Source organism: Rhinolophus ferrumequinum, chromosome 12 (assembly GCF_004115265.2).
Source record: "Rhinolophus ferrumequinum isolate MPI-CBG mRhiFer1 chromosome 12, mRhiFer1_v1.p, whole genome shotgun sequence".
Lineage (NCBI taxonomy): Eukaryota > Metazoa > Chordata > Mammalia > Chiroptera > Rhinolophidae > Rhinolophus > Rhinolophus ferrumequinum.
The window spans coordinates 2,508,285-2,530,884 of NC_046295.1; the positions used below are offsets into that span (position 1 = coordinate 2,508,285).

Genomic DNA, 22,600 nt, shown 5'->3' on the forward strand with positions numbered 1-22,600 from the left:
CCTTCTCAGAGGGCGTTTCCTGACCCCAGGACTACATTTATTTCATCCCCCCCAAAGTGAGACCCCTTTCCCACTGAGTCACTCCCTAATTTCCCCTCCCCCCAGCCTCTGGCATCAACTAATCTGTTTTCTGTCTCTATGGGTTTGTCATTTTGGCTTTTTCATGTGAACAAAAGTGCTTTGATGATTAAATCAAGTGTGTTAGGTGTTTGATTCCAGCCCTGATGGATTTCTTCAGTCCATGTTGGCTATTACTACTAAAGCATCTAAAAGGGAAGTGCTGGCACCATCTCTCAATTAAGCCTCATTCGAACTCCAGTAGAAGGTTTCACAGTGTTAGATAGGGGTGAACACCAAGCTCTCTGTGCGTGCAGAGGGTAGAGCAGGCAGGAGCTCATCTTGTCTGCAGTTCTCAAAAAAGAATCTTCTTGGGGGAAACGAAAAGCCTAAGTCTAAACGGTTGTCAGCTTGTCATTCAAGGGTGTAGGAGAAGCTGTTGAGGGGAATGAAGGAGCATTCCATGTTTTCATACCCTTGCGATGTAAAAAACGATATTCTTGCAAAGAAGTAGATACTAGGGGTCTATTTACGGTAATGGATTGGACAATCTCAGTTTCTCCCCAGGTTCCCTTCTAAGTTACACAAAAGGAATGTTCTCCTTAACTTTCTTCTCTGACCATTTCCCTCCCTCTCCTCCCTTTCCAGACAAATGTTTCTTCCGTGTTGAAGAAGATCCTGCTGTATATCTTTCAAGATATTTAACCGATTAATAGAGATGGCCCAAGTTGTTTACACAAATGCCCTAAAAATGGAGGGAGGTAGGGGCAGAATGACTCGAACTAGCCCCCACATGGATGAGATGACAATCGACAACAACCACTGTGTCCGGGCCCCCAGAACTCCGGGGTCTGCTCTGTTTGGATTGTTGATAGTCAGCTCACAGAGACAGACCCTCACACGCCATCTTTACCCCAAGTGTGCTGTGGCTGCTGGGAAGCATGTTTTGTCATCAGTGTAGAGATGAGAATTATACTTGAGTTATGCCAGGAGAGGAGATTGTTGTGACTTTAATGTGTCATTTGCTACGTTAAATTACAAATTGATGACTATTTTATATGCCCTACACTGCATTTAATGTTATGAAGACCTTAATGAAACGTTTGACTATGAAGCAACTTGCACGTTCTTCATAAGAAACCCTCTGATTAGCACGGGCCCTGGCCAGAACACCAGGAAGCAATGTGCTCACCGTAATCTGGGTGGCCCAGATGGTACCAGATTGTCAAATAAGATTTGATTTTGTGTTCAGAGACACAGGGTCTGGTGCAGGAGCCTCAGGAATGCAGGTCTCCCCAAGTTGAGCTGGTGCAGTTGAGTTAATGAAGAATCAACATCTGGAACGTCACCCAGAATGACGTACGGAATGTGACCCTGCTTGATCCAGCCCATCTTTTCAGGGGGCTGTCATTGATATTCCGGTTACCTTCCTGCTTTGTGTCATCCATAGGATTCTCTTCTACAACTTAATTCAGTGCATTGAGAAAAGGGTTGGCTAGCGGGCAAGCAAGGTAGAACCTGATGGTATTATTAACAATAATAATCAGTCCAAATTACTGACACCTCCCCACACAGGTAGCTGCCCACTGTCCCTTATGAGGGAAAACCGTCCCTTCATCTTGAAACAGCCTCCTGTCCCCTCAGTTACCACCTGCCACCCGATGGCTAGGGACCAGCACCTATCCTGCAAAACTTACCGCCAGGGTACACTAGAAATCCTGTAGTTTTCCATCCAGTTAAATCAGTAGTAACAGAGATATGCCGTCTTTCAGTCTTTCAACTTTATTTTTTTTTTTAAAGAATAGAGGCCAACCAGAAATCAAGCCAAAAGATTCAGAATATGAATATATTTTATAGTCATTTTCAGATTTCACTGTTTTCACTGTTTTGTCTGAAGTGACCTCTTCGCCTGATGATTGATCGTCCTGGGGTTGGTCAGCGGGCGAGCAAGGTAGAACCTAATGGTATTATTAGCCTCATTTGTATTTGTGTGTATGTGGGTGTGTGTGTGATGTAATTTTAGCATGCATGTTTACCTTAAGAGAGTAAACCCCCAGCCCCAACCTGCACCACACATGTACATGCAGACACACGTCACATACACACACAACACCACACACACCCACAAAAACGTACCACAAACATGTACCACACACACATACCACACACCCTCACATACCACAGATGCACATACCCACACACACACAAACACGTCTCTCTGCTGGCTGTTCCAGTTCCTCTTGTTCTCACTGTCTATGTCACCGGCTGAGCGCTCCTTCCCCAGGTTGAACTGGGTTCCCACATTCCAGGGCAGTGTTTCCAGCCCTGCTTGCTCTGTATTCTGGGTACTTTTGGGCGCTGTTTTCCTTGCAGAGTACTAGTCCTCAGAGGCTTCTTCCTGCCCATGACGTGGGTGCTGTGGGGTCAGAACCTCCAGCAACACTCAGCCTTGTCATTTTTGTTCTGTTCAGGCTGGTGATTAGCGTATCTGGTGTGGCAGGAGGACCATGGATTTTCTGAGCATGAATTTACATCATAAATTAGTGAGATTAGATTAGATTTAGAGAAAAGAGAAGTACAGCCCATCCTCATTTCCGGATTCTGTTATCAAGAGGTCCCCTGCTGCCTAAAGTGTGTTTGTAACCACAAATCAGTTCTCACGTGCTTTTGTGGTCATTCACAGACATGCCCAGAGGAGGGAAAGTTTGAATTGCCTGCTGCTCACCATCCCAGCAGAAGCTGAAGCAGGCAACGCTCTGGCTCACTGTTTCAGCTCACCCCGTAAACGTGTCCTTTTCATGGTTTATCATCCCATGTTTTTCACATTTTTGTTGGTGATTTCACTGCTTAAAATGCCCCCCAATAATGGTGCTGAAGTGCTGCGGGTATCCTAGGTGAAAAGCTGTGATATGCCCTATGGAGGAAACACGTGCTAGATGAGCCTCCTTCAGGCGTGGGTTACAGCGCTGCTGGCCGTGAGCTCAATGTTATGGACTCAACAAAATATACGGCATGTGCCAACAGAATGCATATACATTTTAAGAAAGGAAAAAAAAGTGTTAAAATTGTGATAATATGTACCAATAACAAAAGATGAATACAAATCACGTTGGACTTCTGCAATTATAAGAGTGCTCAAAGTGGTTACCAACAGCATAATTTTAGTAGTTTTTTTCCTTTCTTAAAATATGTACACTTTTTCTGGCACTCTCTGAATTAAATAAGGTGTCTTTAAACAGAAACCCTCATAAAATAAGGTTACGTAATGTCAGTTTAATGAAAATGCTGTGACCAGAGGCTCAGTCACAGCAGTGCTTCCATAGCCCCTAACTCACTGTCCGTGGCAGCATTCTAGAAGGCCCTTACCGCCAGTAACCAGAGTGGACTGCACGTTTGTGAGAGAGATTGATGCCTTCCCCAGGCAGCGCCTCGCAGGAGCTCAGGCTGCTCTTTCCTCCAGCCCTCGCTGAAGTCTGCTCTTTTGTGACCCTCTCCTTTGCAGGTTACTTCCTGAACTTCCTGGAACCAGTAAACAACATCACCATAGTCCAAGGGCAGACCGCAATTCTGCATTGCAAGGTAGCCGGCAACCCGCCCCCCAGCGTGCGGTGGCTAAAGAATGACGCCCCAGTGGTGCAGGAGCCCCGGCGGGTCATCATCCGTAAGACGGAGTATGGCTCTCGGCTGCGGATCCAAGACCTGGACACGACTGACACCGGCTACTACCAGTGCGTGGCCACCAACGGGATGAAGACCATTACCGCCACCGGCGTCCTGTTCGTGCGGCTCGGTAAGTGGGACAAGGTGGGCCTGTCAGTTTGCAGCTCGGAGCTTCCCAGCCACCGAAGGGGAGATTAATTTGCAGTTTGAAACTGAACACACACACCTGCCAACAGAGAGGAAATGTGTAAAGCCGTTCCCCGCGGTCTTTCCCATTGTGCGCATGGCCTTGGCTTAGCCTGCTCCCCATTCAGTGTAATGAAAGAACAGGGACACAGATGGAAGGTCTGTAAACCTGGAGCAGGACATAACCGCAAGCACACGGGTGAGCTGCGACACTCAGCTGACAGGCCGTGTGTCCCGAGGTCGCCCCGCCGGCAGGCATGTGTCCTAAGGGCGCCCCGCCAGCAGGCTGCCGCACACCTGCCTTGGAGGTTCCCCCACCCCAGGCCTGGCACCTACCCACCCCCACCCCTCAGAAACCTGGCTCAGTGTGATGACAGTTCTGTACTCCTGTGCTCGGCACAGGTGGCGACTGAGTTAGATGGCTAGAAGGAATATGTCCCTTTTCATCCCAGTTGTGAGATGGTCCCTACAGTGCCCCAACCTGTCACACAACCTCAGACCGTCCTGTCACTGATGAGTAAAACAGATCTTGGAGTCAAGCTTAGATAAAAAAAGAGAGACAGAAAGAAAGCAAAAACTCCAAAAATATGGACAGAGTTCCCCTCCACGCTTTGTGGTCTCCCTGCCCCTGGCACAGCCTCCAGGGCAGGGCCGGAGCCCAGCCAAGGACAGCTCACCACAAATGACCACCCTGGGCTGTGGCCACCATCTCCATTGGCTGCATTGGAAAAGTTTGATTCCAAATCATGAAATACTAATAACATGTCCTTTTTTCTTTTTAGGTCCAACACACAGCCCAAATCATAACTTTCAGTAAGTATCTGTTTTCCTCAGACCATTTTCTCATTCTCTGAGGGTTTCCGTTATGTAAGAATCCAGGTTTTAAACCCAACAAACACATGTCTTTGCCGAATTTGCTGGAAATTGGCTGGACTTCACACAAGGATGGCAGTGTGCTTGTTGTGGGCTGGAAAACTATTATATTTTCCAGTTTCATGTTTGGAAAAATGTCATAAAAATAGTTCCTTTCAGCATTGCTAGTTCCTTTCAGCAGTCGTGACCTTTCAGGGCACCTGGAAAGAGTATCAGCACACAGACCAGGTTGCACGGGGCCACCGGGAGCTAGTGTCCAAACACATTTGGAACCAGGGGGCAGTTCTCCCTGGAGTCCCAGTACCACCCACCACATGGTGGGGCCTCAGGCCTGGTCAGCCATTACCATGAGGAGGCAGGGGCTCGGAGTGTGGCTCAGGTTCTTTACTGAGCCATGAACAGTTTCTGCTGTGAACTCAGGCCTCTGACTCCTGGTGCAGCGTCTGGCCACCACCCTTGTCCCATTGTGGGAAGATGCCCCCTGGACCTAACACATCACCGCTGTCAGGCTGAGAATCACATCAGTGCCATGTCTGAGGTTAGCAGAGGCGGGTGGATTCCTCATTTCCTACCGACATGAGAGTGCCAGAGCGTCACCTCCAAATGTTCTGAACAGTGACACAGATGCTGGGTTTTGGCTAACTGAGCCTGTTTGCATGTCCGTGTCCCCCCCAGCGGCTCATCACCACCAGCCACCTGGGCGTGGCAGGCGGGCCAGGCCCTCTGAGCACGCATCAGGCGCTGCCTGCACGGGGCAGACTCGTGAGACTGTCCTATGCTGAGCAGTAGTGCTGAGCATTTCTCCTTAATGATTATTCACGCGCTGAGTGAGGGAAGACGAAATCGCATCAAGGGAACATCAGTGAGGCTTTGGGAAAAGGTATAAGTCATTTCAAGCGTTGAATTATTACTTTCTTTTTATATCATTATTTATATAAGTATTATATAAAAGCATACAATATATTATAAAGTATATAAATATAATTTTATATGATCAAATGTATTAAATATATAAATCTCAAATATATATTTACATATTTCAATTTTACAGAAAAATTTAACAGTATTTTTACACTTATTTTATTTGCATTTTTTATTACGGATTAAATCAACACATTCCTGCAAATAATTTGGGCAGCTCTGGTAAAGTGAACGCTCACCCAGTCCCATCCCTCTGGCCTTTACCCCAGGCTCACTTCCATTGTCACATGGGTGTGGCCAGAGCAGGGCCCTATCTGCATTAGTACATCCATGTATCTAGAGAGATAGATAGAGTACCTGACTTCTATCCACTTTACATAAATGATATTATACTTGACATGTGTAATTAACTGTGTCAGTGTATTTAAAATTTCCCTGGTAGTCTTTCTTCCTCTCTGTCCCTGAAGCACGTGACTGTCCCTGCAGTGACAGGAATTTCTGTTCCCATGCTCATGGTGCCTCCCTGTTTGTGTCCCGAGACTGTAGACAGAGTTTCTCTAGGAGGCATTCTGAAGAGATGGACATGAGGGGCCTAGGATCACCTGTGTGTAAGCAGTCCTGTCACGTGTTGTGCACAGGTCGCGACCCACCACACAGAAGAAAGCCCATTTCTCCTTACCTCCAACGTGATTTCCAAGTCTGTTTGTTTTTGTGACTTCAGAGGATGAAGACTGGTACTGACTGCTCAACTCTCCGCTGCCAGTCACCACGGCTTGCTCAAGGACAGATGTATTCTGGCTCCGTGGTTCTTCTTTGTCAGATGTCTCTTTGTAGTCCTTGCCCATTGTCCTTTCGTTGTTTCATAATGATTTTGAATAATTATTTTTCTTATTGGTCACATAGAAATTTAAATTCTGTCATTTATCAATAATTATGTCGGTTTCCATGTGTTTTGTTAAAGAGCACCCTAATTTCCTTGAAAAATTCTGATGGTATTTTGATTGGAGTTGCAATGAATTTTTAGATAAATTTGGGGAAAACTAGTATCTAAATTAAATATCAAGTATCCCTTCATGTTTTAACATATCCTTTTTTTCTTAACATTTGTTGTGAAAAATTTCAAACATATGGAAAAGTAGGAAGTTTTATACTGATCATCCAATCCATACACCTGCCAACCATCCCACCATTTACATTATGCTGTGCTAGCTTTATTGCTTATCTTTTCATCCATCTCCATCCATCATATTTTTTGATCCTTTCACAAGTTGCAGATATTTGTACACTTACCCTGACATTTTTCAGCATGGGAATCATTAACATGAGTTCAGTGTCTGTGTACTATTCTTATTTTTTTTAAGGTTTTCATTAAAATATAGTTAACATACAATATGTATTAGTTTTAGGTGTACATCATAGTCATTCAACAGTACCCACTTGGCACTATACATAATTATTACCATATTATTGATTACATTCCCTATGCTAAAGAAGTGATCACCCTGGTAAGTTCAGCAACCATCTGACACTGTACCACGCTATCACAATATTATTGACTATATTCCCTATGCTGTATATTACATCCCCATGATTTAATTTGTTTTATATCTATAACTTTGAACCTCTTAGTCTTCTTTTGTCTTTCCTCCCCTTTTTAATTTTTCACTCATAGTTGATAGTCAATATTATTATTTTATATTAGTTTCAGAGGTATAGCATAGTGGTTAGAAATTTATAGAATTTAAGAAGTGATCCCACTAACTAGTACCCACATGGCACTATACATAGTTATTACCATATTATGACTATATTTACTTTATTATTATTTATTATGACTATATATACTTTACATCCCTATGACTGTTTTGTAACTACCAGTTTGTACTTCTTAATCCCATCACCTTTTATACCTTACCCCCAAACCCCCATCTATCATCCTTATAGAGCTAGTAGACAGCTGATGCTATACTGTCAGCTATATTCCTTATACTATACCCTACATCTCCATGACTACTGCATAACAACCAATTTGTACTTCTTGATCTCTTCCCCCTTTTCACCTACCCACGCTACCATCAAAATATTCCCTGTATCTATGAGTTTGTTTCTGTTTCATTTGTTTGTTTGCTTTGTTCTTTAGATTCCACTTACAAGTGAAATCATGTGACATTCGTCTTTCACTATCTGACTTACTACACTCAACACAGTACCCGCTAGGTCCATCCATGTTGTTGCAGATGGCAAGATTTCCTTCTTTTTACCGGCTGAGTAATATTCCATTGTATATATGTACCACCTCTTCTTTATCCATTCATCCATTCAGGGATACCCAGGTTGCCTTCATATCTTGGCTTATGTAAATAATGCTGCAGTGAACATATGGATGAGCATGTCCCCTTGAAGTCGCATTTTGTGTTTTTTCAGATAAATACCCAAAAGTGGGATTACTGGGTCCTTCTTGTCTCTTGTTACAGTCTTTGTTTAGAACTCTATTTTGTCTGGTATAAGTATTGCTACTGCCGATTTTTGTGTGTTTGTTTGTTTCCATTTTCATGAAATATCTTTTTCCATCACTTTACTGTCCGTCTGTTTGTGTCTTTCAATCTGAAGTGAGTCTCTTGTAGACAGCATATGTAAGGGTCTTGTTTTCTTACCTATTCAGCTACCCTATCTTTTGATTGACACATTTAATCCATTTACATTGAAAATAATTGTTGATAGGTATGTAGTTATTGCCATTTTATTATTCATTGGTGTTTTTCTTTTTCTTTTTTTTGGTCTTATAGAAGTCCCTCTGAGATTCATTGTAATACTGGTTTGGTGGTGATGAACTCCTTTAGCATTTTCTTGTCTGGGAATCTCTTTATCTGTCCTTCGATTCTAAATGATAGCCTTACTGGGTAGAGTAGTCTTGGTTGTACGTCCATGCTTTTCATCACTTTGAATATTTCCTGCCAATCCCTTCTGGGCTGTAAAGATTGTGTTGAGAAATCAGCTGATAATCTTATGAGGTAACTAACTGCCTTTCTCTTGCTGCTTTTAAGGTTCTCTCTTTGTCTTTACCTTTGTCATTTTGATTATGATGTGTCTTAGTGTTGGCTTCTTTGGGTTCATCTTGTTTGAGACTCTCTGCACTTCCTGGACTTGTATGTCTATTTCCTTCACCAGATTATGGAAGTTTCCAGTTATTACTTCTTCAAATAGGTTTTCATTTCCTTGGTGTCTCTTCTCCTTCTGGTACCCCAGAATGTTGGTACCCTTGAGGTTGTCCCAGATACACTTTAAACTCTCCTCAGTTTTTGGAGGTTCTTTTTTTTTTTTTTTTTTTTTTGCTGTTCTGATTGGGTGTTTTCTGCTACCTTATCTTCTAAATTGCTGATTTGATCCTCTGCTTCATCTAATCTGTCGATTCCCTGTAATGTAGTCTTCATTTCTGTTTATGTATTCTTTATTTCTGACTGGTTCTTAATTGTTTTCTATCTCCATTTTTATGTTTCCAGTCTCTTTGTTGAAATTCTCCCTGAGATCACTGAGCATCTTTATAACCAGTGTTTGGAACACTACGTCTTGTAGATTGCTTATCTCCATTTCGTTCAGTTCTTTTTCTGGAGTTTTGTTCTGTTCTTTTATTTGGACCTGTTTCTTTGTCTCCCCCTTTTGGCTGCCTCCCTGTTTTTGTTTCTATGTATTAGGTAGGGCTCTATGTCTTCTGGTCTTAGTAGAGTGGCCTTATGTAGTAGGTGTGCTGTGGGGTTCAGCAGTGCAGTCGTCCTGGTCACTTGAGCTGGTTGCTCCAGGTGTGTCCCTTGTGTGGGTGGTGTGTGTCCTCCTCTTATAGTTGAAACTTGGTTGTTATTTGCTCATCACAGGAGGGATCTGTGTACTATTGTTGTTTCTTCTTTTTGAGTTAAAACTTATATACAATGAAATGCATAAATCTTACATATTCTATTAATAAGTTCCAACAAATGCAGAAACCTCTGCAATCCAAACCCCTATCCAGACACAGAATATTCCTATCAATGTAGACAGTTCCATCATGTAACGTCCTAGTCAGCTCCCCTCCTCCCCAGATAACCACTGTTCTGATATTTTTCTACCATGGACTAGTTTTACATGTTTTAGAACGTTATAGAAATGAAATCCTGCTGCACATAGGCACTTAAGCCTGGCTTCCTTCACTTAGCATTGTCTTTGAGACTCATTCATGTTGTACCTGTATCAGGCTGCTGTTTTGTGTTGCTGAATAATGTTCCATTTTATGACTGTACCAGTTGGTTTATCTATTCTCCTGTTGATGGACACATGAGCAGAGTGCATCCTTTGACTAATATGAATCAGCTGTAATGGATATTCTCATATAGGTTTTTTGTGGATATATGAGTGTATTTTCATTTCTCTTAGGAGAATATCTAGGAGTAGAATCGCTGGCTTATAGGGAGGGTCTGTGTGTGCTGTGAGAAATACCAGACCTTTTCCTGAGGTGGCGGTACCATTTTGCACTCCCACTGGCAGGTGGGGGAGTTCTGGTCACTGCACATGTTTACCAGCATTCGGTCTGGTCAGTCTTTTTAAGTTGGGCCATTCTGGTGTGTATTATTAATGGATACTTAAAATTTGTGCATTTCATTATATGTAAGTTTTAATGCAAGTGCTCTTTATGTCATTCTAATGTCCTGAAAAAGTAATTTTTATTAGTTATTTTAAATTTTCAAACAAATGCATTTAAAACTATAAAAGTTTCCTCTGAATGCCATTTTGGCTACATCGTCTTCCTCCTGTACCCAGGTACATAGGCTTTTATTTTTTGTTATTTTCTGATTTTTGTTGCATTATTTTCAGTGAATTTGGAATGTGTTTTACTTTTGTTAATTTGTTAAGATTTTCTTTATAACCAATTAGACAATAATTAATTTTTGTGAATATTTCCTGTCATTTCACAAAATTAGTGTGTTCTAATGGTGGCCACACATAATTTATGCATTAGATCAGGTATGTTAAGTGTGTTATTAAAAATGTCTATTTTTTTGTCCACATGGATTACAGATATCTGAAAATATGTGAAAGACATCCATTTTATAATCATTCTGAATTTGCCAATTTCTATCAGTTTTCTGTTTTTTAAATTTGTGTGGTTTGAGGCTATAGGTTTGAGGCTACATAGCTTTTGTTTTTCTTTGTTTTTAAATTCCTTTTAATGCTTTTCACCTTGAGTTCAGTTTGCCAGATAATAATATTGTTGCATCTACTTTCTTTTTATTTTCATTTGCTGAGAACCTCTGTTACTATTTCTGTCCCACTTTTCTTTTTTTAACCTTTTCGTGTTCTGCTTTATGTAGGTCTCTTGTAAATAGCAAATAAGTACATTTTTTTGGAGGTTGGTGAGGAAGTTCATGTTAATACATGTAGGTGACATTCATTTTAACAAATATACAGCATTCCATTCTATGAATCAGTCCCACTTTAATTGTTTATGTGCCTGCTGAGTGAAGCTTAGTTGTTTTCACTGATAGAGACCATCGTATGTGAACATCTGTCCATGTCTTCTTGTCTGGGTGGGTGAGATTCGCCTGGTGACAGAGAGCTGGGAGTGGAATTGCAGGCGTGCAGCTCCTACCGCAACCAGGTGTGGCAGATTGCCCTCCAAGGTGGCTAAACAATTCATAGTCCCACCAGTGAAGCAGAAGTGCTCATTTCCCCACATTTTCCAGCATGTGGTATTATCAGAACTTCACATTCTGCCAATGTCCTGGGTGTCCAGTGGTAATTTATAGTAATTTTAGTTTGGACTTGACCAGTAAATAGTGAAGTTGAACATATTTTTGTTGGTTTACTAGCCATTAAATTGCCTGTCCATGTATAGTTTGTCCTCGTTTGCAGATTCCATACTTGCAAGTTGTTACTCACTAAAATTTCTTTGTAACCCCAAAATCAAACTTCAGGGTGTTTTCACGGTCACTCAGGGGCATATGTAGAACAGTGAAAAATTTGAGTCACCCAAGGCACACATTCCCAGCTGAGGTCTGTCTCCTTGTTTTCAGCTCTCCTGCTATAAAGAAGTGTCCTTTTTGAAGTCAGTTTGTGTTTTGTGCTGTTTGTTTGTGATTTTGCTATTCAATATGGCCCCAGGCATAGTGCTGAATTGCTGTCTGGTGCCCTAAGTGAGAAAAGCTGTGATGTGCCTTACGGAGGAAATGCGTGCGAAACGCCTGCTAGATGAGTTTGGGTCAGGCATGGCTTATAGTGCTACTGGCAATGAGCTCAATGTTAATAAAACAGAAACAGAAACACACATAAAACAAGGTTATGTATTGATCGTTGATGAAAATGTTATGACCACAGACTCGCAGTAAACTCTGTTTTTCCCGTAGGAACAATGGCTCAGTATTTGCTAAGTCCATGTTTGTGGTGATTTTATAGAAAATAACTACCACAGATAACCAGAATAGACTGTATTTTGTCCAGTTTTCAGTAGGATTTTTGTCTTTTCCTTATTGATTTTCAAGTTTTAAAATATATTCTAGATAAAATTTTACATAGTTTTTACTCCATCTGGAATTGATTTTTATGCTGGTATAGTTAGGGTTCCATTGTAATACTTTTCTATATCATGCCTTGGGCACCATCTAATGAATAGCCTCATCTGTAATCAATAAATTTACTGTCACCTCTGTTATATGTAAAATTTCTATACATGCAGACCTGCTTCTAGGCACTCTGTTTACATCCAGCATCTTCTGTACCTGGAATAATACCACAGTGTTCCAGCAGTATAGCTTTAAATGCATCTTGCTATATAGAGAGAAATTGTCTCACTGACTGCTATGGACTGAATTATTTCTTCCCAAGTTCATATTTGAAGCCTTAACCCCCACCTCCCACCCCCATGTGATTGTATTAGAGAGAGGTCCTTTAAGGAGGAAGTTAGGGTTAAATGGGGTCATAAGGGTGGGCCCTGATCTGGTAGGACTAGTGTCTCAGAAGAAGAGGAAGAGACATCAGAGATTCTCTCTCTCTCTCTCTCTGTCTCTCTGTCTCCTTCCCCCTGTCCCTCTCTCCCTACCCCACATGAGAACACAGCAAGAAGGTGGCCTCCTGAGAGCTAGGAACTGAATATACCAGCACTTTGATATTGAACTTGTCGACCTCCAGAACTGAGAAATCAATGTTTGTTTAAGTCACCCAGTCTCTGATATTTGTTATGGTAGCCTGAACTGACTGACTTCTTTACCTTATTCCTGTGCCGTTTTTCTAAATTATCTTAACTGTCTTTCATTCTTTCATACGAATTTTTTTGGAATTGCACAGAGGTTTGATTTTTGCAGTTACTTTTTCAGATACAAAGGTGATTGTATAGTTTTTCTACTTTCAACATGTTAATATTATGTTACGTAATAGAGTTTCTATTATTAAGTAACTTTATAGTTCTAGACTGAAATCCACTCAGTCAGGGTAAGTTATTCTTTCAATAATTGAATTGGTCTGCTAACTTTGTGCTGGCAGATGACTTTCTTGGATTGATATTTTGTAGCCCTTTGGTGGTGGTTTTTCTGTGGCTTGGTTTTTCCCCCACCCATTGACTATGATTGTGTTTCAGTATACTAACCTCCCTCTCCTTTACGGTATTTCTGGAAGTTACCCAAAACGAAGACAGAAAGAGGGAAAATCAATGTGTTTACAACAGAATCATCCACAAGTTCTCTGTTTTTGTCACTGGACTACCACCAGCTTATCCTGTGCTCTGACTCCTCTCTCAGACTATTTCCTGAGAAAATGCATAGCCGTTGTTGCTTTTTCATTGTTGGTCTAGTAGTGTACCCTGTACCTGCAAATGGAGAGTTGTGTGGTGAATAATAACATAGCCTTGGTTGATCCCTAATTACAGCGCACCAACGCCAGGACACACTGCTGTTGGTCTGAGACATGAACAGGAATGGTTGCAGATGACTCACCCGCTCCAAACTCATTGCTCTCTTTCCCTAGCTGCTGCCCTCACACGTCCACACACGTGAACACTGGGAGTATGGTGAACACCAGTTTGTGTCTGTTGGGGGATGTGGGGGTGGACATTCTTGGAGGTTAAGGGAGTTACTATCATTAAAACATTGTTTTTCCTTCCACCCATTTGCAGGGGGTGGTTAGGAGGGTTTGTATATGGTGAACAAAAGCTTTAAGAACAGGCTCTTTCCCCACAGATGTACGTTCAAAGAAAGGCAGGGTTATTATAGCTTACTCAGGTAGCATTTTAGTAATGCCAGGGGATTAATTCGAGGCTGTGTGTCTCACATTTCATATATGGGTTTCATTTTATCTGCTCTTCTAAAAAGTGGTTCACTTTCACGATTATAAATCCCTACATACACCGGTAGGGCAGCCTGGTGGCATGGAGGCGGGGCTAGGGGGTGGGGCGGGTGTGCTCCTTGAAGCTTGAGCATCATACTTCCTGTTTCCTGTATTGTTGTCCTGGGCCAACCTCATGGCCCACAGTGTGTGCATACACAATGTGCTTCAAAAAACAACTGCTTAAAGGAATGTGTGTTGTGCTTTTGGACAATTAAAAGTCATGTTAATTATTGGCCTCTGGGAAATCACCTTCCTTGGGGCTGAATCTTGAGCCCTCTTATTTTCTTACTTCACAAACTGTAGGTAATTCCAAGGCTTCAGCCATTCTCCCCCTGTGTGTTCATAACCTTGGAGTCTCCATTTCCAGATCTGGCTTATCTCCCTATCTCGAGGCCCTCAAATTTAGCCTCATAATGGGTGCCTCCAGGCTGGTGACTCAAAGGCACCTTTGCATGTCTAAACAGAACTCAGCCATCCTCTACCTCATACTCCTCCCGTTGCTATTTTTGGGGAATTTGTCATAAATCTAGTTTAAACTTTATCTTAATTACAGGAAAATAGCACTATTAAAAATAAAACACTGAAACTGCCAACTGACAAGCCAGTAATTAAAAATGACTCCTTCCAAGGAAAAACCAAGCTGCCTTACTCTTAAGTAAGTAGACTAACTCAGGCAAATGGCTGACATTTAGCATTTGATATTAAAACCATTACCACCAACAATATCAAATTGAGTTGGAAGGAGGGGAGAGGCCAACCTAATTTTTTTTCTATGACTTCTTGTTATGATAGGTTTTATTTTATGGAAAATGTAACAAGCATCCTTAAATACCGTAGTACAGAACTTGTCTATAAGATAGAAACTTAATTCATTTTAACACTACGTGATGTAGGCAATAAGCAAGTAAACAGACGATCATCAGTAAGGTCACTAGAGTAATACACATACTGTCTCCTTAATTCAGACCGTGTAATGCCACAAATGAAAATGCTTGCACTTCAGCAGTAATGATCACATTAGCACTTGGCATGTTGTAACACATTCATTGTCCCCACGAGGTCCTTTTGTGTTCACTTGAGCCCATGTATTAGCTAGTATGCCCTGTTTTGCATGGATGAGAGCTTTTTACACACTGACCTCCACACTCACCCAAGGAAATACCAGCCTTCTGAGGTTTGCCTGGGCAGGACCAGCGCCGTGAGCACGTGAAAAACAATAGCATTTACTTCTTAGTGGACTGGTCACATCAGAGCCGCTATTTCTCTGCCTCTGGGTGCCTCGTGGGATCCTGGCCTTACCGATGGTTGTGGCAAATGTCAGTGTTTCGCAAAGGTTTGGTGACTGGGTTTTTATCACATGAATGTTGGTGTTGGGTATGTTCATTTGACCAAGTGGATGTTTAATACATCGGTATAATCAGATGCTACGAATATTTCATCTTGGCAGTAGAGAGAAATAAGCATACAGTATGGTGTCTGATTTTCAAGGAAATCATTGATTCATTTAACACATTTATATGGAGGGCCAACTATGGGTCAGTCCCTGTTCAAGGTGTTGGGGATGCAACAATGAGCAAAACGGACAAAATTAAAACTTCCTTCCTTATGCTGTTTACATGCTCTTGGGAGACTTATGTCTGCTTCTTTCACAAAATGTAATATCTGAAATATTCATCTTGTGGTTTAATCCCTTTTACTGATGGCATGTATTCTGTTGTATGAAGATACTACAATATGTCTCTTCACCTGTTGGTGGACATTTGGGTTTCTAGTTTAGGGCAATTACAACATTTATGTTCAGGTATTTTTGTGAACATGTTTCCATTGCTCTAGAACAAACTCTAGGTGTGGGATTGCTGGGTCAGAGGCATATATAAACTGTACAAGAAATTTCCAAACTCTTCCCCAAACTGGTCTCCATTTTCCACTGTCACCACCAGTTGCTCCACATCCTCACCAACATTTGATATTGTCAGTCATTTAATTTTAGCAATTCTGGTGTCATGTGTCATGAGGATTCATGGTGGTTTAATTGACATTTCCTTGATCACTAAAAATGGGACCATTTTTTTAGGCTGCACTGTGTGAAGTATCTGTTAGGCCTTTTGTCCAATTTTATTGTGTTTTTGTCTTTCTATTGAGTTATGGGAGGTCTTTATATATTCTGTATATCATTCCTTTTCAGAGATATGAAATGTTTTCTCCCAGCCTGTAGCGTGCCTTTTTAATTTCTTAATTCTGTCTTTTGATGAGCAGGAAAATTTAATTTTGATAAGACTAGTTTATCATTTTTTCTTTTATGCTTCATGTCTAAGAAATCTTTGGCTTTGTCTACCTTGGTGTTATATATTCTCCTGTGTTTCCTTTGTAAGTGTTATAACTTGAGCTTTTATGTTTAAGTTTGTGATCCATCTCAAGAGCAGTTTCTGTGCATAGTGTGAATTGTGGGTGTAAGTCCATTTTATTCCATACAAATATCCAGTTGTTCAAGCACCATGTTTCAGAAACAGGCCTATCCTTCGTGAATACCTTAGTGCCTCTATTGAAAATCAGTTGACCATATGTGAGGGCCTATTTTGGGATGTTCTACCATGTTCTGTGGATCTATCCTTACACCCCAATACCACATTGTCTGGATAATTGTGATGAGGTGGTATAAATCCTCATCATTCTTATTCCTGTTCTCTTTCCTTATTGTTTTGGCTATTTTAGTACCATTTGCATGTAGTCCTAGAATCAGTTTGTCAATTTCTACAAAAGTGCCTACTGGGATGCTTTTTAACTTTCTATCATGAGATAACTTTGAACCTATGAAAAAGTTACCAGAATACTAATAAGTAGTTCCATATGCTCTTTACTCAGGTTTACCAATTTTTTTATCATTTTGCCATATTTGACTTATCATTTCCTCTATGCATATTTGTAATTATTATTATTTCTGAACCATTTGAGAGTGTGTTGCTGCATTCATTACACTCCTTTGCCTCTTAGTATTTCAGTGTGTTTTCCCTACGATCAGTGCTGTTTCCTTACAGAACAGCAGCTTGAAATCCAGAATATCTGTCTTTGACTTGCCATTCATACATCAGTTTCTTGACCTGCCGCAGTCGTGCTGCTTACATCCCTACATCCCTCTCCCTTCGGTACGGTGTCTTCGCCATGTTGCTTTAGTCTCCTTTAATCTGGAACAATTTCTTGACCTTTCATGACATTGAAATTCTTGATAATTGCAGGGTGGTTGTTTTATAGGATGTCTCTAAATTTAGGTTTGACTGGTGTTTACTCATGGTTAAATTCTGGTTACGCATTTTTGCCTTAAGTAGCACATATGTGGTGTTTCCTTTTCATAGTATCACATCTGCAGGTACATGATGTTAGTTTCTCCTTACTGATGATGTTAATTTTGCTCACTGGTTAAGATCCATTTTCTCATTATATAGTTATTTTTCCTTTTGTAATTAAAGTAATTTGTGGGGAAATCCTGTTAGGATTTTGATAGGGTATTATTGCACTGTGGGAGAATTGACTACTTAAAACTATTGAGTATTCCAACTATGAACATGGTATATATGTATTTAGGTTTTCTTTCCATTCTCTCTGCAGTGTTTGGAAGTTTGAAGTGTGGAGGTCTTGTACATATTTTATTAACTTTATTCCTGTGCATTTTAACCATTTGAAAGTGGATAATTTCAAATTATCCACGTGAGTGGCATTAAGTGCACTCACGTTGTTGAGTAGCTATGACCACATCTACCTCTAGAGCTTTTTCAGCTTCCCAGACTGAATCTCTGCCCCATGAGACACTAACTCCCCATGCTCTCCTCCCCCAGCCCCTGGCAACCACCATTCTACTTTCTGTCTCTATGAATTTGACTACTCTTTTATGTATTTTTAATGTTATTGTAAATGACGTATTTTTAAAAATTATTTGCTAATTGTTGCTCACATATAGAAATACCATTGAGTATACTGACTTTATCCTGTGACCGTACTAAATCCATATTAGTTTTAGTAGTTCTTAAATATATTCCTTAGGATTTTCTATGTAAATTTTATCATCTGTGAGTACAGACAGTTTTATTCTCCCTTTCCAATATATAAGCCATTTATCTATTTGTCTTCTTCCTGTCTATCTCTCTATCTATATCTATCTATCTATCTATCATCTATCTATCAATCATCTATCTACCTACCTACCATGTCATTATTGTAATGGTTAGGACCTCCATGCAATAATGGACAGAAGTACTAAGAGCCCATATCTTTGTCTTGTTTCCATTTCTGTGGGGAAAATGTACCTTATTTCACCATGAAGTGAGATATTCGTTGTAGACTTCTCATAGGTGCATTTAAAAGTTAGATTGAGGGACTTCCTTTGTTTGGTGAGAGTTTTGTTAATGAATAGTATTGACCTTTGTCACCTCTTTTGCTGTATCAGGTGAGACAACAGCGCAGTTTCTCTGTGTTTACAGAGATTGTGTCTTAAATGTTGAAGCAACTTTGTACTCCTGGGCTAGCCCCGTTGGCCCATTACCCATTTCTGTCTCTTTATTTTGCTGAGTCCAGTTTGCTGTTGTTTCATGAAGCATGTTGCCCTTTGATCAGGAGGCAAATTCGTCTGTGATGTCCTTAGGATGCCCTTGTCCAGTGTTGCAGGCTTATGCTTCCTTGTAAAATGAATTAGAAAGTATCCCTTACTCCTTTATGTTCTGAAAGACTTTGTGTAAAATTACTGATGTTTCTTCCTTAAAAGTTTGACAGAATTCACCAGTTTCTATTCTTTGGAGCTGGAGTTTTAATTGTGGGATGGTTTTTGATTGCTACTTCAAGTAAGAGACGTAGAGTTTTTCTGAGTTTTTCTTCCTATTTGTACTTTGTTTTTCTCGAGGAATTTGTAGTTCTTTTTCTAAGTTGTTGAATCTATGTTCATATATTTGTTCATAATATTTCCTACTATCTTTTAACATTTATTAGGGTCTTGGGTGATGTCCTCTTGTGCACTCCTAACACTGGTAATGAGTATTTCTTTTTCTTAATTATTTTTTCTAGGTATTAGCAATTTTAACTGATTAAAGAACCAACTTTTGGCTTTATTTATCTTTCTACTGTTTTCTATTTGATTGATTTCTGCTCTTGTCTTTAGCATTTTCTTCTAATTACTTAAGGTTTAATTTGACATTCTTTTTCTAACTTCTTAAGGTATAAAACCTTACCTAATTTAAGCATTTAAAGATATAAGTTTATCTCTAATTACTGTTTTAATTGTATGCTATCCTGTTTTCATTTCTTAATATTTTATATTTTCACATTCCATTTAAAATCCTACTTAACTTTCCTTGTTTGTTTGTTTTTTTGAGCCCAAAGATTATCCATAAGTATGCTGTTTAATTTACAAATATTTGGAGAGTTTCTAAGTATCTTTTGTTACTGATTTCTAATTTAATTCTTTGTGATCAGAGTGTGGCTTCAGTTCTTTTAAACTTAATTGTGAGTTATTTTGTGGTAAGCATATGGTCTCTTGGGTGAACGTGCCATGTGCACTGAAACATATGCTGTCCTGTTGGGTATATCGTCCTACAAATGTCCAGTAGGTCATGGGGTGGTTACTGTTTCCACTGTTGTTTCTTCACTATTTTTTTTCTTTTTCTTTTTTGTTGTCTAGTTCTATTAATTGCTGAGAGACAGGTGTTAAAATTTTCAACTGTAACTGTGAATTTTTCTGAATTGTCCACTAGTTACGTCAATTCTTGTTCATATATTTTGAAGCTCTGATATTAGGTGTATTCATGTTTATGTCGTTTTTATTAATAGACCCTTTTATTTGAAATACTTTTTTGCTGAGTATGGAATTCCAGGTTCACAGTTCATTTTCTCTGCTTGTTCACTGAAGCTGTCATTCCCTGGTCTTCTGTTTTACATTGTTTCTGAAAAGGGTCAGCCAGTACCCTGCTTCCCCGAAAATAAGACCTAGCTGAACAATCAGCTCTAATGCGTCTTTTGGAGCAAAAATTAATATAAGACCGGGTCTTATATTATTACTATAAGTAAAATAAGACCGGGGCTTATATTAATTCTTGCTCCAAAAGACGCATTAGAGCTGATTGTCCAGCTAGGTCTTATTTTTGGGGAAATACAGTATTCGTTATGTCCTCCCATTTCTATTTATCCTAGGTTTTCAACAGGTTGACTGTGATGCGTGTAAGTGTGGTTTCCTTTGTATTTATCCTACTTGCTTTTCACTGATACTCCTTGCTTGGTATGTAACTGTTTTTTAATTAAATTTGGGGGGGGAAATTGGCCATTATTTTTTCAAACCTTTTTCCTGATACCTTTGCTCTCTCTCCTCTCCGCCTGGTGTATTGACTGCACATAAGTTACACCACTTGTGCTTTCCCACAGCTCACTGAGGCTCTGTTTATTTTTTGTCAGTATTTTTGTCTCTCTTGGTTTCAGTGTGGAAATTTTCAATTGACCTGTCAAGTTTACTGACTTTCTTCTGTTTTATACACTCTGTTAATACCATGTTTTATTAGAGATTGTGTGTTTCAGTTCCCTTTGATTCGTTTAAAGTTTCCATCTCTCCTGTAGTTACCTGTATCTTCATTGTATTAGGTTGGTGCAAAAGTAATTGCATTTTAAAAGGTTAAAAATAATTGCAAAAACCGCAATTACTTTTGCACCAACCTAATTCTTTCTTTTGTGCATTGTTCTCCATAGTTAACAGTTCCTTAGAGTCCTGGTCTGCTAATTCTAACATCTTGGGTCATCTTTGGGTTGGTTTCTCTTGACCATGAGTTATATTTTGCTGTTTCTTCACATGTCTGGTAATTTTTTATTGTATGCAGAACATTGTAGTTGGTACTCTAGATTTTCTTATCTTCCTCTGAAAAGTGTTTTTTTCCAGACAGTAATATTAGATTACTGTCAGATCACTTGAAGCTTATGGAGTTCAGCTTCAGTCTTTGTTAAAGTGATTTACTTCAGTTTACTGTGTGCTTTTGCTCGTGCCCCCTGCCACCTCAAATCTGAGATACAGCTTCCTCTGCTTCACTCAAGAAAAACAATTAGAAAATGGTTTTACCACTTTTAACAAAAAATGTAGGGGAAACGAAATGTTAAGTTCCTACATAATATGTAATCATATTTAATTTTTGTTTTGTTTTGTTTCAACAACTATAATTTTTATTTCTAGAAGTTCTATAAGGTGTTTTTTTTAACTTGAATTTTGGTATTGATTACTTTTCAACTTCCAAGGAGGCTTATTTTCCTTTAACGTCCATTCATATTTATATCTGAGAAGTTTTCCAAGCTTTTGAAACTAATTTTTATTTTTCACATACACCGCTTGGGGAGAGGGCTGGCGATCGGCACCCCCATCTCCTCGGCGCTTTGTGAAGAAGCACTTTCTTTCTATCACAACATGGTGACTCCTTCCTCTCCTTTCAATCTCCTCTTTTCCCATTGCTCTTTTTTTTTTTTTTAACACAGTATGATAGTTATTTACCTCTCTGTCCTCCTTGATCACGAACTTGTTGGTGTGTTTCTTTTTCATCTCTGTCGTGAGGCCTTGGATCAGTACCTGGCAGCCTTAGGAATAGAGAAGATACCCAGCATTGAATTCCGTAACATCGATGTTCTGAATTTGGTGAGCGTGTGTTTCAGTTGTAGCTTAAGGGATTTACAGATGGCTGCTTCTGTCCCAGAGCCTTCCTTTGGTCTGAGTGACTAGTTTTACAGACTTTCTTCAGCTCTGTCACTCTTCAGAGATCCCAAACTTTGCTGGGTAAAGATAAAACATAATTCTGTTTGAAAACAAAGTAATTCCCACTTGTTTTCTCAAAATTCAAAAACCTGAAAGATGTCATTTTCCAACCACTTCTGTTTTGAGTTTGAACATTCTCTAAAGTTCAGTGTAGAAGCCCACTGAGATGAGTGAGCTGTGGACGAGATGTCATGGCCTCGAGCCCCTTTTCAGCATGTCTTCCCTGCACTCTCCTCATCCTCCCCCTGCTGTGGGCACCTGACCGGCGGCCAGGGAGGAGCCCAAAGTGAGGGAACAGGCTTTCCATTCCTTGACTCTTAAAGTGGAGAAAAGAAATTGTTACTCATGTGGGGTCACCTCGAGGGACTGACTGACTCAAATCTCATACTCTAAGTGTAGGTGACGTTAATCAGAGCACACACATCTGAATGATTTTTCTGGCAGAGTGGGCAAGTGCCTGGAACCCAGCCTGCAAACCAACACGTAGCACGCACACCAGGCAGAGTTGACTTGCCCTGTGTTGGTGTGTCTGGCAAGTGTAGGCATTTGTTTTGATTTAATCAACAATTAACTCTAGCTCGGAGTGCAAGGGGGTGGGTGGGTATGTATTGTTAGCACATGTGTTTGCCTATTGAAACTATATTTAAGGAATCCTTGACCCAGAGAAAGTGAACTTGAGAGAAAGGGCCTCCGGCTCTTGTTGACGGCATAATCTCCTTACTTAGATTATTTATTGCTCCAGATTATTTTCTTTGAAAGAGAGATTTTCTTCAGGGACCAAAAAGGCAAAGGAGGAAG

At 40.2% G+C, this 22,600-nt stretch overlaps 1 protein-coding gene across 8 annotated transcripts in view; it reads left to right on the top strand.

The window, feature by feature from the left end:
* ROR2 (receptor tyrosine kinase like orphan receptor 2) overlaps positions 1–22,600 on the top strand; it is a 219,793-nt gene that overhangs the window by 182,476 nt on the left and 14,717 nt on the right. For 7 of the 8 annotated variants that reach the window (XR_004424742.1, XM_033124136.1, XM_033124130.1 and 4 more), the window contains 2 exons: positions 3,560–3,847; positions 4,686–4,716. Coding sequence is in view for 7 of the 8 variants with exons in the window: in XM_033124136.1 (XP_032980027.1) it covers positions 3,560–3,847; positions 4,686–4,716 (319 nt within the window). In the remaining variant the exon portion in view is untranslated. Of the gene's footprint in view, positions 1–1,918; positions 2,009–3,559; positions 3,848–4,685; positions 4,717–22,600 lie in introns of those variants that run through there. The other variant, XM_033124135.1, reaches the window with a different exon arrangement.